Source organism: Stegostoma tigrinum, chromosome 16 (assembly GCF_030684315.1).
Source record: "Stegostoma tigrinum isolate sSteTig4 chromosome 16, sSteTig4.hap1, whole genome shotgun sequence".
In the NCBI taxonomy this organism is placed as follows: Eukaryota; Metazoa; Chordata; class Chondrichthyes; order Orectolobiformes; family Stegostomatidae; genus Stegostoma; species Stegostoma tigrinum.
This window is the reverse complement of record NC_081369.1, coordinates 39,500,486-39,515,117: the sequence shown is the minus strand read 5'-3', so window position 1 is coordinate 39,515,117 and position 14,632 is coordinate 39,500,486. Positions and strand designations below refer to the sequence as shown.

At 41.7% G+C, this 14,632-nt stretch overlaps 1 protein-coding gene across 6 annotated transcripts in view; it reads right to left on the bottom strand.

The window, feature by feature from the left end:
* Positions 1-14,632, bottom strand: part of ankrd11 (ankyrin repeat domain 11) — a 171,110-nt gene that overhangs the window by 66,828 nt on the left and 89,650 nt on the right. For 5 of the 6 annotated variants that reach the window (XM_048546267.2, XM_048546266.2, XM_048546263.2 and 2 more), the window contains one exon: positions 5,799-5,940. In XM_048546267.2, coding sequence (XP_048402224.1) covers positions 5,799-5,940 — 142 coding nt within the window. Of the gene's footprint in view, positions 1-5,798; positions 5,941-14,632 lie in introns of those variants that run through there. The other variant, XM_048546265.2, reaches the window with a different exon arrangement.

Sequence of the window (14,632 nt, the reverse complement as noted above, 5' to 3'; positions counted from 1 at the left end):
CATTACAACCAAGGACCGAGGGAGGAATTACCATACTTCGGAAAATCAAGTTACCGAAAAATGATTCTGAATTGTGTTTACACTGCTGGTTTGCAAGCAGGGAGGTAAAGTACAAAAAGATGGGATGGTACCATAAAGTATTTACAAAGTTGGATTCAGCCAGCAACAAATAACTGATTGGTTGCTGGAATTATGACCAGTTGTGACAACTTTGGCTCTTGTGGGTATGAACAAAACAAGGAGAAGCTTTTGGAGCCAGAAAAGTTGGCAGTGTGTCTTTCTCTCCAGTAAAAATACCTGAAGTCTGAAGTAAATGAGATAATGTTTCTTTCCCCATCTCAGAGCAAATTACTGCAGGTGCTGAAATCTATGGTAAACTAATAAATGCAGGAAATCATGGTGGATCAGATAGCATTTGGAAAGAGAGATCAAGCTGATGTTTCAACCCTAGATGGCTCAGTATCAGAGTTATGAAGAAGAGTAATTTAGGCTCAAAACGTTAGCTTGCTCTCTCTTCACTGATGCCGTCTGACCCGCTGTGATTTCTAGTGTTCTCTGTTCCCAGTATGTTACTTCCCCTGTCAATGGACTTGAAGCAGTAACTAAGAAACTTTGCAATCAGCATACCAATCGCCTATGTGTCCTGCAACAAAGAGAAAATAACCTGAAGACAGATTGAAGAACAAAAAAAAGTCCCAGAAAGCAAAAGGCTTACGTCAGTGAATTCTGTGGTGTGATGTGATTGAGCTGTGGTTCCCAGTTTTCTTTTTCTCTCTGCCCATAATGTCAATGTTTTTCTATTTCTCTATGCCTGTATGTGCACACAGGAGTTTTAGGAGTAGGTTAGAATTTTAACCAGTACAGCCATATGTTGACAGTCATACATGCTTGCAATTAGAATTTACTCATTTGTAATAACTAGGAATTCTTGTTAAATATGAGCACTGGTCCAAGTTTTCTGTTAAACTGAGTCTATCCAACAGGTAAATTTGGGACATTGCAAACTTTGATGACATTTTTAACATTTGAGAGATCCTAGGAATGAGGGGGCGTGATTTCCAGCATGCTAACCCAGTGAGGCACAACACAATGAAAATCAACAGGGGACATGACTACTAACACCACTGTTATTTCATTCATGGGGAACACAAACATCCCTCCTATATGAAATGCCATAGGGTGCTATAATTTTGAACTGTGACAGGAAAACTACATCACACTGCACTAAAATATTGCGATCAGGCCACTGGGAACTGACAGTGTCCCTCTACTGAGGATCCGGAAACCTTGTGGTGGATTAAAAGCCTACAAAAAGCCTTCTGGGAGCAGCAAATGTAAACAGTGAACACATACCTTAACCACTGATTGTAAAGCAGGGCTAACTTCTCTTCAACTAATCCATCATGTCATTGTAGTTCCATTGGTTGATGCTTTATTAACAATTTAAGTATCAAAGAAATACACACACTAATTTGTTTTAGTTGGAAAAGTCTTACAGTCCAAATAATTACGTAAATTCAATGTCCCTAATAGCATATTAATACATTACAAAATTCTAAAATTTGTAACAAGCATTTCTGACAACAATGTGCAACTTAAGTTGCACCTTTACCAGCATAACACTCCACAATGCTTCAGAGGAGACTTATCAAACTGCTCCAATAACACTAAAACTGTACAAATGTATGTGTTAACAGTAACAAATATTTTGTTAATTATATTAAAATATTTTATCTTAATGCTAAAATAGATAATTTTTGTTTAGTCTGGCCTTACTTCCCTCAAATTCTATCATATTGGTTACATAAAGGCAAATACTGTACCTGCCAGTAGTTACCAGTATAATAAGTGCACTGTATGAATTTTATTCCAAAATGTCAGAACTTAAGGGTGCTCAGGTAGTGAAGCAATCCATATCTACCTGGACTAAATTCAGATTTGGGCTGATTAGTGGCATGTGATGTTCATGTCACACAAACCAGGTAATGACCACTTCCAACAAACAGAAAACCTAACAATCAGCCTTTGACATCCAATGGCATTACCATCGCTACTCAACTACTATCGACCTCCTGGAAATAAAGTAAAGGTTGCCATCGTTTTACCAAACTATAGGGCTTTTCTGTCAGAAAGACGCAACTGGTCATGGTTTAACCCAAGGGTCATTACATTTCAGATGAGGCCAGAGATTGAGAAGGAGAGTCCTTCATGGTAACCTCAATCAACATCACTCTACATTGCAAACCTGCTGTCTGGCCAATCAAGCTAAGTACCCCTTTCATGATAATAAAATGTGAGGCTGGATGAACACAGCAGGCCAAGCAGCATCTCAGGAGCACAAAAGCTGACGTTTCGGGCCTAGACCCTTCATCAGAGAGGGGGATGGGGGGAGGGAACTGGAATAAATAGGGAGAGAGGGGGAGGCGGACCGAAGATGGAGAGTAAAGAAGATAGGTGGAGAGGGTGTAGGTGGGGAGGTAGGGAGGGGATAGGTCAGTCCAGGGAAGACGGACAGGTCAAGGAGGTGGGATGAGGTTAGTAGGTAGCTGGGGGTGCGGCTTGGGGTGGGAGGAAGGGATGGGTGAGAGGAAGAACCGGTTAGGGAGGCAGAGACAGGTTGGACTGGTTTTGGGATGCAGTGGGTGGGGGGGGAAGAGCTGGGCTGGTTGTGTGGTGCAGTGGGGGGAGGGGATGAACTGGGCTGGTTTAGGGATGCAGTGGGGGAAGGGGAGATTTTGAAACTGGTGAAGTCCACATTGATACCATATGGCTGCAGGGTTCCCAGGCGGAATATGAGTTGCTGTTCCTGCAACCTTCGGGTGGCATCATTGTGGCAGTGCAGGAGGCCCATGATGGACATGTCATCAAGAGAATGGGAGGGGGAGTGGAAATGGTTTGCGACTGGGAGGTGCAGTTGTTTGTTGCGAGCTGAGCGGAGGTGTTCTGCAAAGCGGTCCCCAAGCCTCCGCTTGGTTTCCCCAATGTAGAGGAAGCCGCACCGGGTACAGTGGATGCAGTATACCACATTGGCAGATGTGCAGGTGAACCTCTGCTTAATGTGGAATGTCATCTTGGGGCCTGGGATGGGGGTGAGGGAGGAGGTGTGGGGACAAGTGTAGCATTTCCTGCGGTTGCAGGGGAAGGTGCCGGGTGTGGTGGGGCTGGAGGGCAGTGTGGAGCGAACAAGGGAGTCACAGAGAGAGTGGTCTCTCCGGAAAGCAGACCGCTTTGCAGAACACCTCCGCTCAGTTCGCAACAAACAACTGCACCTCCCAGTCGCAAACCATTTCCACTCCCCCTCCCATTCTCTTGATGACATGTCCATCATGGGCCTCCTGCACTGCCACAATGATGCCACCCGAAGGTTGCAGGAACAGCAACTCATATTCCGCCTGGGAACCCTGCAGCCATATGGTATCAATGTGGACTTCACCAGTTTCAAAATCTCCCCTTCCCCCACTGCATCCCTAAACCAGCCCAGTTCATCCCCTCCCCCCACTGCACCACACAACCAGCCCAGCTCTTCCCCCCCACCCACTGCATCCCAAAACCAGTCCAACCTGTCTCTGCCTCCCTAACCGGTTCTTCCTCTCACCCATCCCTTCCTCCCACCCCAAGCCGCACCCCCAGCTACCTACTAACCTCATCCCACCTCCTTGACCTGTCCGTCTTCCCTGGACTGACCTATCCCCTCCCTACCTCCCCACCTATCTTCTTTACTCTCCATCTTCGGTCCGCCTCCCCCTCTCTCCCTATTTATTCCAGTTCCCTCCCCCCATCCCCCTCTCTGATGAAGGGTCTAGGCCCGAAACGTCAGCTTTTGTGCTCCTGAGATGCTGCTTGGCCTGCTGTGTTCATCCAGCCTCACATTTTATTATCTTGGAATCTCCAGCATCTGCAGTTCCCATTATCTCTGATACCCCTTTCATGACATTGACTAGAAAATGAATTAGACTAGTCATATAATTACACCTGGTACAACAGCAGGTCAGGGGCGAGGAAACGTGTCGTCAAGTAACTCAGCACCTAATTCCCCAAAGCCTGGGGAATTCATCACCTACAAGGTACAAATCAAGAGTGTGACGAAACACACCCAATTTACTTGGCTGAGTGCAGCTCCAATGACACTTAAGAAGCCTGGCACTATACAGAATGAAATACCTGGCCTATCGGCACCCCATTCACAAACATACCCTGGCCAATCCCAACACACTGGCCCAGCACTGTGCATCACCTACAAGATGCACTGCAGAAATTCAAAAAAAGCTCCTTGGACAGCACCTTCTAAGCTCACAACCACTATCATCTAGAAAGACAAAAGCAGCAGATTCTGGCCAATACCACAACTGCAAGTTCCCCTCCTCGCTACTGATAATCCTAACGTGGAAATATACTACTGCTTCTTCAGTGTAGCTGGGTCAAAATTCTGCAACTTTCTCCCTGTTGGGATTTGAGTCCATCCATACCAAATGGACTCCAGTAGTTCAAGGCGGCTGTTCGCCATCACTCAAGGGCAAGTGGAGATCGACATTAAATGCTGGCCCAACAATACCCACTTACCATGAAAGAAAAATAAAAGGAATAAATTAAAAAGGAGTAGAGCATTTAGTCCCTTGAGCAGGCATCACCATTTGAAATGCTTGACACACAATTCTTGAATAAAAGCAAAATACTGCAAATACTGGAAGTCTGAAACAAACTGAGAATGCAGGAGAAACTCAGCAGGTATGGCAACATCTGGCGAGAGAGAAACAGTCAACATTTTGGATATAGTGCGATTATTCCACAGAACAGTTCTGAAGTCAGTCATACTGGACTCAAAATGTTAACTCTACTTTCCTCTCACTATAGGTGCTGCCAGACCTGCCAAATTTCTCTACTGTTCTCTATGTTTGTTACACACCATACTTTATTATGCAGTTATGTCGCTAATATTGGAGAATATACATAGGTAGGAAATCCATGTTTAAGAATAAATGAAAAATCCAAGAGACACTATGGAACTACATTCACTTAACCTTTTACCATATTAGAAAGAAATAATTTCAAAGTTAGAAACTAAAAAACCTTTCTGATGCAATGTTAATTTATTGCCTTTAGCAAATAATAACTTTGTTCTGTTTCAACGCATAGCAAGACCGTCAAAATGGTAAACAGACAGATCTGATTTATGAAAAAATTACAAGCGCAAACATCTTATGTAAATTTTAGTGCTTAGTCAGAGAGTTAACCCAAACTGAACTGGTCCCCTTACAACTGGTCTGCTAAATCAGGTACATGAAATTACTGTATACATTGTATAGACCAGCAGTCATGTGGAATAAAGTTAAAATTCTGCGCTTTGTCATCAAGTTAATTGGCTGCACTGCAATGCCATATCAGCAAATTGGACCTGAGACCACAGGCAGAATCCCAAAATCTTTAAAGATTATGCAGATACTGGAGCCTCATACAGCTCTCAACCTTAATGATATGTGACCACCTGCCTTACTGGTATCGGATTTGGAGGCCGATTAGGTGTTCAAAGGGTCAGAGTCTGCAGATTTGCCCTGACAATCCATTAGGAGAGGCAACTACAAACACAAAACGGTCCTTCGAGATGACAGTGTCCTCTGAAGACGTAGACAAATATGTGAAATTATTTGTGGATTCAGTTGCATGGCCATTAATGTGAATAGGGACAACATCATCAAAATTATTCAAAATTTACTTTTCAACCCATCTTATCTAGCAGCAGCTGCAGATTATCCTGAAAAAAAAAATGCATGCATCTGCCTCTGGCAGTTTGTCCCTCTTACCTGTGTCTGAATCTTTCTGATCACTGCTGTTAACTCCAACAGAGAAAGGCAGTTTCCTCTTTGTTGCTTTCTCTTTCACCTCTTTCCCTCCATCACTTCGGTCCAGCTTTGGGGTCTTGTTACATGATATTTTATCCTTATCCTGGATTAGAAATTAACAGTCAGAGTTGAAAACAACATTTGCAAGAAGTAACAAATCTCTATGAAATTCCATACATTTTAAACACGAATGGTCCAAAATTTGTATAGTAACTAAATTATTATAACGTAAACATGAACCACATTTCTTAAGAATGTTCAGTCTGGATTCAGTTCACTTTCTAAATAAAAACCAACAGAACTGTGGATGATGGAAATCAATAACAAAAGGCAAAAACTGCAGCAAAAGCTCAGCAGGTCTGGCAGCATCTGTGGAGAGAAAGCAGAATTAATGCTTTGGGTCCAGTGACTCTTCTTCAGAAAAGTCCCAAAGAACCAGGATTTTTTTAATTTTAAAACTTTCAGCAGTTGCTGTTGGGGTCTTGAAGAAGCGGAAGCTATTTTCCCCCCTCTTGTGCAGCCAAAAGCTAGGGGTTCTCTTCCTCCTACTGGGTTGCATGAGAGACAATCTGTTTTCTGAATCTGCCTTTTGCCAAGGGTGCGTTTATGTGATATTACTACATTGGGACAGTTAAATAGTAATAGTTACTGTGTCTATTATTCTATTAAGTTTTTCAACAGAGTTAAGTTATTCCAATTCCTTCTTTCTTTTGTTGTATTTTAACTATGGTGGTTGAATGATGTGTGTTTTGCTTTAAATTCAACAGTTTGACTAATCGAATTCCATCTGGAATGCAACACTTTACATTCACCTTTAAAATAAGAAAATGGTAGCGTCTATACTATCTTCTGAATATTTTTAAGGGGCTTGGTCTGGTCCATAACACCAATGAATAAAATAGATACCAGCAACAAAGGTTAGTACTCTGGAAGAACAATCTGAGGTTAGTCTTACATGGATAGCAGACAGTCAACAAACACCTTACACTTCAGGTGAACAAATCCTTATCCTTCAAAATAAACAGATTTTCATTTAGATACAAGAGGAAATTCCACAACTCCGTAACAACTTGCATGCAAATTTCCTTTCTCACTCCATGTTAAAATGCTGCCACTTTAAAAGGAAAAAAGACAGGCACTGGGGAAAATCCTCCATTTAACTTAGTGATGGAAAGGAGTAAAACTAGTTTCGCTCTGGTTTTCTCCAAGTCAATCCAATCAAGATAAAAACTCACCTTTTCCTCCCTTTGTCCTTGACATACAGAAGAAAAATATCCACAGTGACACTTTTATTGAATTTTACATTAGTTTTGCTAACCGTATAGATTAAAAGTATCATGTAGTACTGAATAAAAATGGTCACAGACTTGAAAGATTAAAGGTTTCTCTTTCCACTGATGCTGCCAGACCTACTGCACATTTCTGGAATTATTTGTTTTTATTTTAGATTTCAAGCATCTACAGCAATTTGCTTTTTACTAAATAATCCTAGCTCATCCTCAGAGATAGAGGATGATACACCAAATAATGCTCACTTCTTTCCCCCTGCCAAAATCAACATAGAACCGAATCTTAAGCATTTCAAGGAACTCGCAGAAGTCAAGTATTGTTCAGACACACACAAATCCAACTCCATAAATAAACATGAGCAGCAAGCCCAAGCTTCTAAATGAGAAGATCTACGGATGTCACCATATCAGCTGATACATTGCATTCTGTCAGCCAATATCATGGAAACAGGACTGTCAGACCTTGTATTTTACAGCCAACAGGAAGGCAAACAAAATTTAGTCACTCATTAAACAGCAAATCAAAAATTAATTTAGAGTCGGCTTTAAAAAGAAGTCTTGACCAAATATAGTAAACTGCACTCATGCATAACTGAAATGCAGCAAGCTCTACCAATCAAAGTGTTTTCACAAGCAAATGCAGTAGGCGAAGGGATATTTTCATGTTAAAAATGTGTTATTTCTTCAGCAAAATGCAATGATTGGAGCGTAGTTACACAATATAAATTCTTTATAAAATCAATCTTAGTCAAGAGGGTGAAATACTTAAGAGACCTTTACTCTAGCCAGGAATAATGGTGTCACTAAACCCGGTCAACATAAGCCAGATTCTCCCCCCTCAGAATCTGATCCCCTTTCTTCCCCTCAATGCTCAGATGTAAGAAGCCTGAATGATTTCCTTGGCTTCTTATCTAGAAACTAGGAAAAAACTTTCAAAGCCCTCCAAATGGTCTTGTGCACAGTATATGGTTTATCAGAGAAACATGGATTTTTGATGATTTGGTTCTTGATTTAACTTGTTGATTTGTGTACACAGCCAAACCTCTCACCCTATGTTCATTCATACAAAGTGAATTCCACCACTTCCATATGACATGAACTCAATTTTTCTTTATAGCATTGCTCAAGCAGATACACATGCAAATTCTGATCAGACTTTCCCAGATCTTTCTGATTATAGTGATTGTGAAATTACTCCACTGGCAATTTGAACACTGTATCCATGAGGAAAGCAAAGTAGATAAACAATTCTCAAATCGTTTGCAGGCATAGGAAACCGGGTAATAGATGATCTCTACAAAGCCACGGCAAATTACATATCTGCACACTCCACTCAAAGAAAATCAAAATGTCAAAACAACCTGTGGGTGTATTGTAACATGGTGAAAACCTGAATGCTGTTTTGCAACCAGCCAGGTTCAGGATTAGGCCCTTGGATTCTTTTAAAGGAAAATTATTATTTCATGGAATGTGACATTGTCAGCTTGGCCAGCATTTATAGACAATCCCTATCATTCTAGGGAAGGTGATGAGTCCATCTGGGACAGGTACATTCACACTGCTAGTTTGAAAGTGTTCCTGGCTCAATGTTCTTGACTCAATGACAGAGAAGAAAGAACAGTATAGCTTCAAGTAATGATTGTGTGGGGCCTGGGAGGAGAATTGCAGGTAGTGGCATTATTTTGCATCTGCTGCCCTTGTCCTACTCAACACAAGGGACATGCTCTCAAGGAGGAGCCGTCGAATTGGCCACAGTGAATCTCTCAGAATTCAATCAATAGGATGGCTTCCCAAGAAGTTCACAGTGAGGAGCTCAAATTCTAGGAACTTGCAAGATTCCTACACATATGAACAGCACTAACATCTAGGAAAGTTTATGCACAGTTGGCAAATCATATGAATGTCTTGACTGTTGTTTTAATCAAACAGGTGTAGTTGATCAACAATTCATTTAAGCTTGCACATCTTGCAAGGGAAAGAACTAAATCTCCAGGTCTCCATATTGTTCGCTTAGCTACTCATCATTCAACACTGGTAAGCACGAGTGCATGATTGAAGTGTACTTAGTACTATTGGGATAACACGTTATCGGAGCCATCATCGTCTAGTCGAAACATTTAAACAGAAGTTCAGTCAGCCTGGTATGGAGATTCACATAAATGTAAAGATCCTTACATCTGAGCACTTTGTGAAAACCTGGAAGGAGTCTCCTGAAGTCCTATTCAATGATACTCTCCTAAACTAACATAACTGGATTGGCTTAGCCAATTATTTACCTAATCGAGCTGCAAGATTTGCCTATGTTACTTTTAGGTGCTTGGAGACATTCTGAGATGAGAAATATATTAAACAATGCTACTCGAAAGGAAATTGCTGACTGGTGTGATGGCACTTGTTAGCAAAGTTTCTACTTTCTGACAGGCAAGGAAACAAAACTGACTCTCCCAGTTGCTAAGGGTTCAAGATTGAAACTAAATGGAATTTAACACTTCAAGCTACGTAGAATTGCAGAACCACACTGCCTGGAAACAAACCATTTGATCCAACTTGTCCATACCGATCAGATATCCTAAATAAATTTAGTTCTGTTTGTCAGCATTTGCCCCAGGTCCCTATACTATACCCATCCAGATGCCCATCAAATTTTGTCATTGTATTCACCATTTCCTCTAACAGCTCAATCTATACATACGCCACCCTCTTCCCCCTCTCACCTTAAACCTATGCCTCTAGTTCTGGACTTCCCAACACTGGGGAAAAGACATGGTCTATTCACCCTATCCATGCCCCTCAATAAGGTCACCCTTCAGCTTCTGACGCTCCAGGGCAAATAACCCCAAACTATTCCACCTCTCCCTATAGCTCAAACCTTCCAACCCTGGCAACATACTTGTAAGTTTTTTTCTGAATCCTTTCAAGTTACACACGATCTCCCAACTCCTGGACTCAATGCACTGACCAATAAGGGCAAGTGCACCAAATGCCTTTTCATTGTCCTATTTACCTGCGACTCCACTTTCAAGGAACTATGAACTTACATTCCATGGTGTCTTTGATCAGCAACACTGACTACCTTACCAAGTCCACACAGATTGCACCCACCACTTTGCCTGCATCAATCCTTTTTGTTACTTCTTCAAAAAAACTCAAATCAAGTTAGTTGGGCAAGTTTTCCGACACACAAAGCCACGTTGACTATCCCTAATTAGTCCTTGCCAAGTAGCACCACACTAATCAACCTCCAGTCTTCTAACACCTCACCTGTGGCTATCAATGAGACGAGTATCTCAGCAAGGGGTCCAGCAATCACTTATCTAGCTTCCTTCAAAGTTCTGAGATACACCTGATCAGGTCCCAGGTATTTATGAACCTTTATGCATTTTAAGATGGCCAGCACCACCTCCTCTGTGATATGCACATTTGTCAAGATGTCACCATTTATTTTCCCACATTCTATATTTTCCAAATCCTTTTCCACAGTAAACAACACAGTAATACTCAATTTGTATCTCCATCTCCTGCGTTTCCACACATAGGTGGCCTTGGTCTCTCTCTAGTTACCCTTTGGTCCTAAATGTATTTATAGAATCCCTTTTGATGTTCCTTAATTCTTGCCAAAGCTATCTCATGTCCCCTTTTTGACTTCCTTATTTCCCTCTCAATTACACTTCTTCTGTTTTTATACTCTTCCAGGGATTCACTAGGTCCCTGCTGTCTATACCTGACATATGCTTCCTTCTTATTCTTGACCAAAACCTTTACTTCTCTAGTCATCCAGCATTCCTGGGGACTACCAGTCTTGCCCTTCACCCTAGCAGGAACACGCTGTCTCTGGACTCTTGCCATCTCACTTTTTAAGGCTTCCCATTTCCTAGCCATCGTTTTACCTCTGAATATCCGCCCCAAAGGAACGTTTGAAAGTTCTTGTCTCATATCATTAAAACTGCTTTCCTCCAATTTAGAACTTAAATTTTTAGATCCGGTCTAGTCTTTTCCATCTGTATTTTAAAACTAATAGAATATAAAGAGACACAGAGCCATTACAGCTCAGGAAAACTTATGAATTCAGTGGTGTAGACCAACCAAATAACTCCAGAAACAGAGAATAAAGTACACAACTGCAGTGGTTTCTGTGATTTGAACATAATATTGGCTGATTTACACCAAGCAGTAGAGGTTTTGCAAATGCACTATTTTTGGTAAAGACCATATTAATGGAACTCCAGATGGCTGAGCACTACTGTTGGCAGGGAGTCAGGCTACAAAGAAAAAGAAATTCGTCATAAAGAAGACAAAGTTTTAGATGTCGACAGAATTTGGTGCTTTTTCCACTGAACATGTTATTGAGCCAAGTCATGAAATAGCATATGCAATCAAAACAAATTTTTATCTGGTTTGTATGACTCAAATTTGCCAGCAAATTTGTGCTTAACTAATGGTAACTTTGGGTTTGGCAATTAACTAAGACAGCATTTTGTATTTTCATTATTTGGTTGCAATATAGCAAAAACTCTTGTTTTTAAACTACAGAATCTAGTGTTTTCATTCTTTCCGTTAAATTGCTAGTTAAACTGTACCGGTTATGTTGGCTTAGCATAGCGACTTTTGTGATGTTGCACCAAGCATCTAAATTCCAACATGTTGATTTCCCTTGCCACAGGCAGCTTTGGATTCAGAAGACAGAAGCAAGAGTAGACCATATGACCATGTGAGCCTGCTCCGCAATTCAATCCGATCATGGCTGATTACTGAGTACAATACTCTAAACTGGCCTTGCCCCACATCCCTTCAGCCAGAAGAGATATAATCACCTGCTTCTTGGAAAACACCATGATTTTGCTTCACTGCTTTCTAGTGATAGTGAATTCCACACTCATCACTCTGAATGAAGAAATTTCTCCTTCTGTCAGTCATAAAAGGTTTATCCCTTATCCTGAAGTTTAGCCCTGATATTAGACTCTTTGCACCCCACCCCAAATCATAAATTTGAACACAACAACTTACAAACTTCATCAATATCAATAAAGCGCAAAATACTGTAGGTCCTAGAAATCTGAAATAATAAAAGAGAAGGCACAGAGAAGCACAGATGTGGCGGCCTCTATGGACAGAAGAACAGAATTGATGTTTAAACTCCGATATGACTGTTTTTGTCTCCACAGGTACTGTTAGACGTGAAACCTTTGAGTTATATCTTCATTTTGCTACTAGCAAGATAGCGTTCATCATCATAATCAATGATCGTTGAGGGTATAATGTTTGCTGGTAAGATCATGTATTCTTCTGATAATGAGGTTAAGTTGGTGCCAACAGCCAGATCCCGAATTATGCTATGGCACTTGTGATGATGTGTAATCTAAAAAGAAAATGTTGGTGATGCAGAGTTTGTGTAGGGCATAAAGCTAAAGGAGCCACTGTCATAGATGTTCCTCACCCAAATGATGGGCAAGGCACAAAGATCATGAATCACCGTCTTATCCACAATGTGCACCGAAAACACTGACAATGAATAATCAAATCACTTCTTGAAACTTGCCTTAGAACATCAAAAAGTATTGTACAACGAATCTCTTTCAGGGTTGCTAGCATAGGCATTGACGCTTAACATCAGACACAGATATACAGCACCTCTCAGACACAGATATACAGCACCTCTTCAATCATTGATGCCAAGATCAGACATTCCAAAGTTACCACTGGTGGCTCAACTGATTTGAGCCAGAGCTGACATCATGCTCACAATGGTCTTCTGAGCTCTTGTCATGCCAAAAGATGTCATTGGCCTTATGAGTACAGCCTGGGTTAATTACTCTGTTTCCTGTGGAGCAACAATGGCAGCATCTAACATGCATTTCTCAGTCAAGCATGGCAGTTGTGTGTTCATCTGCTGTGGAATGTGGGTAATGCTACGCTAGGGCATATAGTCCTGCCATCCCAACTTGAAATAACTCCACAGAAGCTAGTATCCTGTAACCAAGTTACCCTCTGTTTACACAGGATCAATCCTTGACTGCAGTATTGTCTCATACAGAGCGAGGTACAGGAGTGTCAGCATCTCTGACACTCACTCTTATATCTGCCAGCCAGGGCTACCTGACTGGAGCAGATTAACAGCCCCAATCAGGCTGACCTCATTACGATCATGACATCCCTCCCTGTCAAAGTCCAAGGACACAGGCCAGTCTTTCTTCGTGGATAGCCTCCCGGGCATTTTAGCACCAGGTCAGGTATCTCCAATTTGGTACCCAAAATGGGCAACATGTAACACCTGGGAAGTTGCTTCATGCATCAGGACAGCCTTCATTGAAGTCCATTGTCCTCTTACGACAGGAGAGGCATCAAGGTGGCGACTTCTGCATGCCCACCCGTGATTCAGAAGGCTTGACAATGTTTGATGGAAAGGGTGAATCTACAAGTTCCAACAGCATTTCCAAACGTTCCAAGGGGCAGAGTACATTCTGCTCCAAGATGATTGAGAGTTCATGGTTTTCATAATCCACATGCTTATTCAGGACCATAACACCTACCTGAACTTGATATATCGCTGGTCCTGACCTCACGTCGACCATGCCTCTTACCCATCCATGTGAAGCCATTTCCATAATTTTTTTTACATCAAACTTTACCCCCGTATCAAATTCTCTGTCTTGCATGGCAGTGAGTCTTCCCTCTCCCGTCCAATCTGCAAAGATCAGGACCCCTGTTGCAGAGTTTGTTGGTGCTATCCCTGTAGTTGCATATAGGGTGGTATCTAGCAAGGCTGTAGGCTGTTGCTTCAATCAGCTCTCAAAGATTTGACCATTCTGCCAGGCAATGGATGATCATCTTAATTTGGTCAAAAACCCTTCATCTCCTGGTTCCCAAAATGCTGAGTAAAAGCGAGAGCATCTCAGAATTGAGGTGGCTTGGGGTCATAATATTCCTTAAAAATGTTGTGTCAATTCTTGAAAGGGTTAGTATTTGGTACCTTGGTTAGAAAAAGCTGCAGCTCTGCAGGCTGACAGTAGAATTAGTCATTGTTTGTCGTCGACTACAATCTCATTTGCTCAGCAAAAGTAATCCATTCTTTTCAAATTCGAGCCCTGCCCTTGACAGCAGGACCAAATGAGTCAAGACTCCCAACAAAGGCTTGATGGAAGAAATGCTTACACCAACTCAAAGACAACAGTTGCAAGCACATTTCTTCAGGATCATGCTTTATTCTCATTGCCACTGAAATAAGCCCATCCTTAACTGTCCAGAGAACAGTTGGAAGTCAACCACATTGCTGAGAGTCTGGAGTCACCTGTAGGCCAAATCAGTAAGGGTTGCAAATTTCCTTGTCTCAAGGACATAAGTGAACCAGATGGGGTTTTCCTGACAACCGGCAATGCTTGCAAGGTTATCACTGGACTCTTAATTCCAGGTCATTACTGAACACGAACATTACCATCTGGCACAGCGGGATTCGAACCCAGGTCCCCAGAACATTATCTGAATCTCCAGATTAATAGTCTTGTGATAATA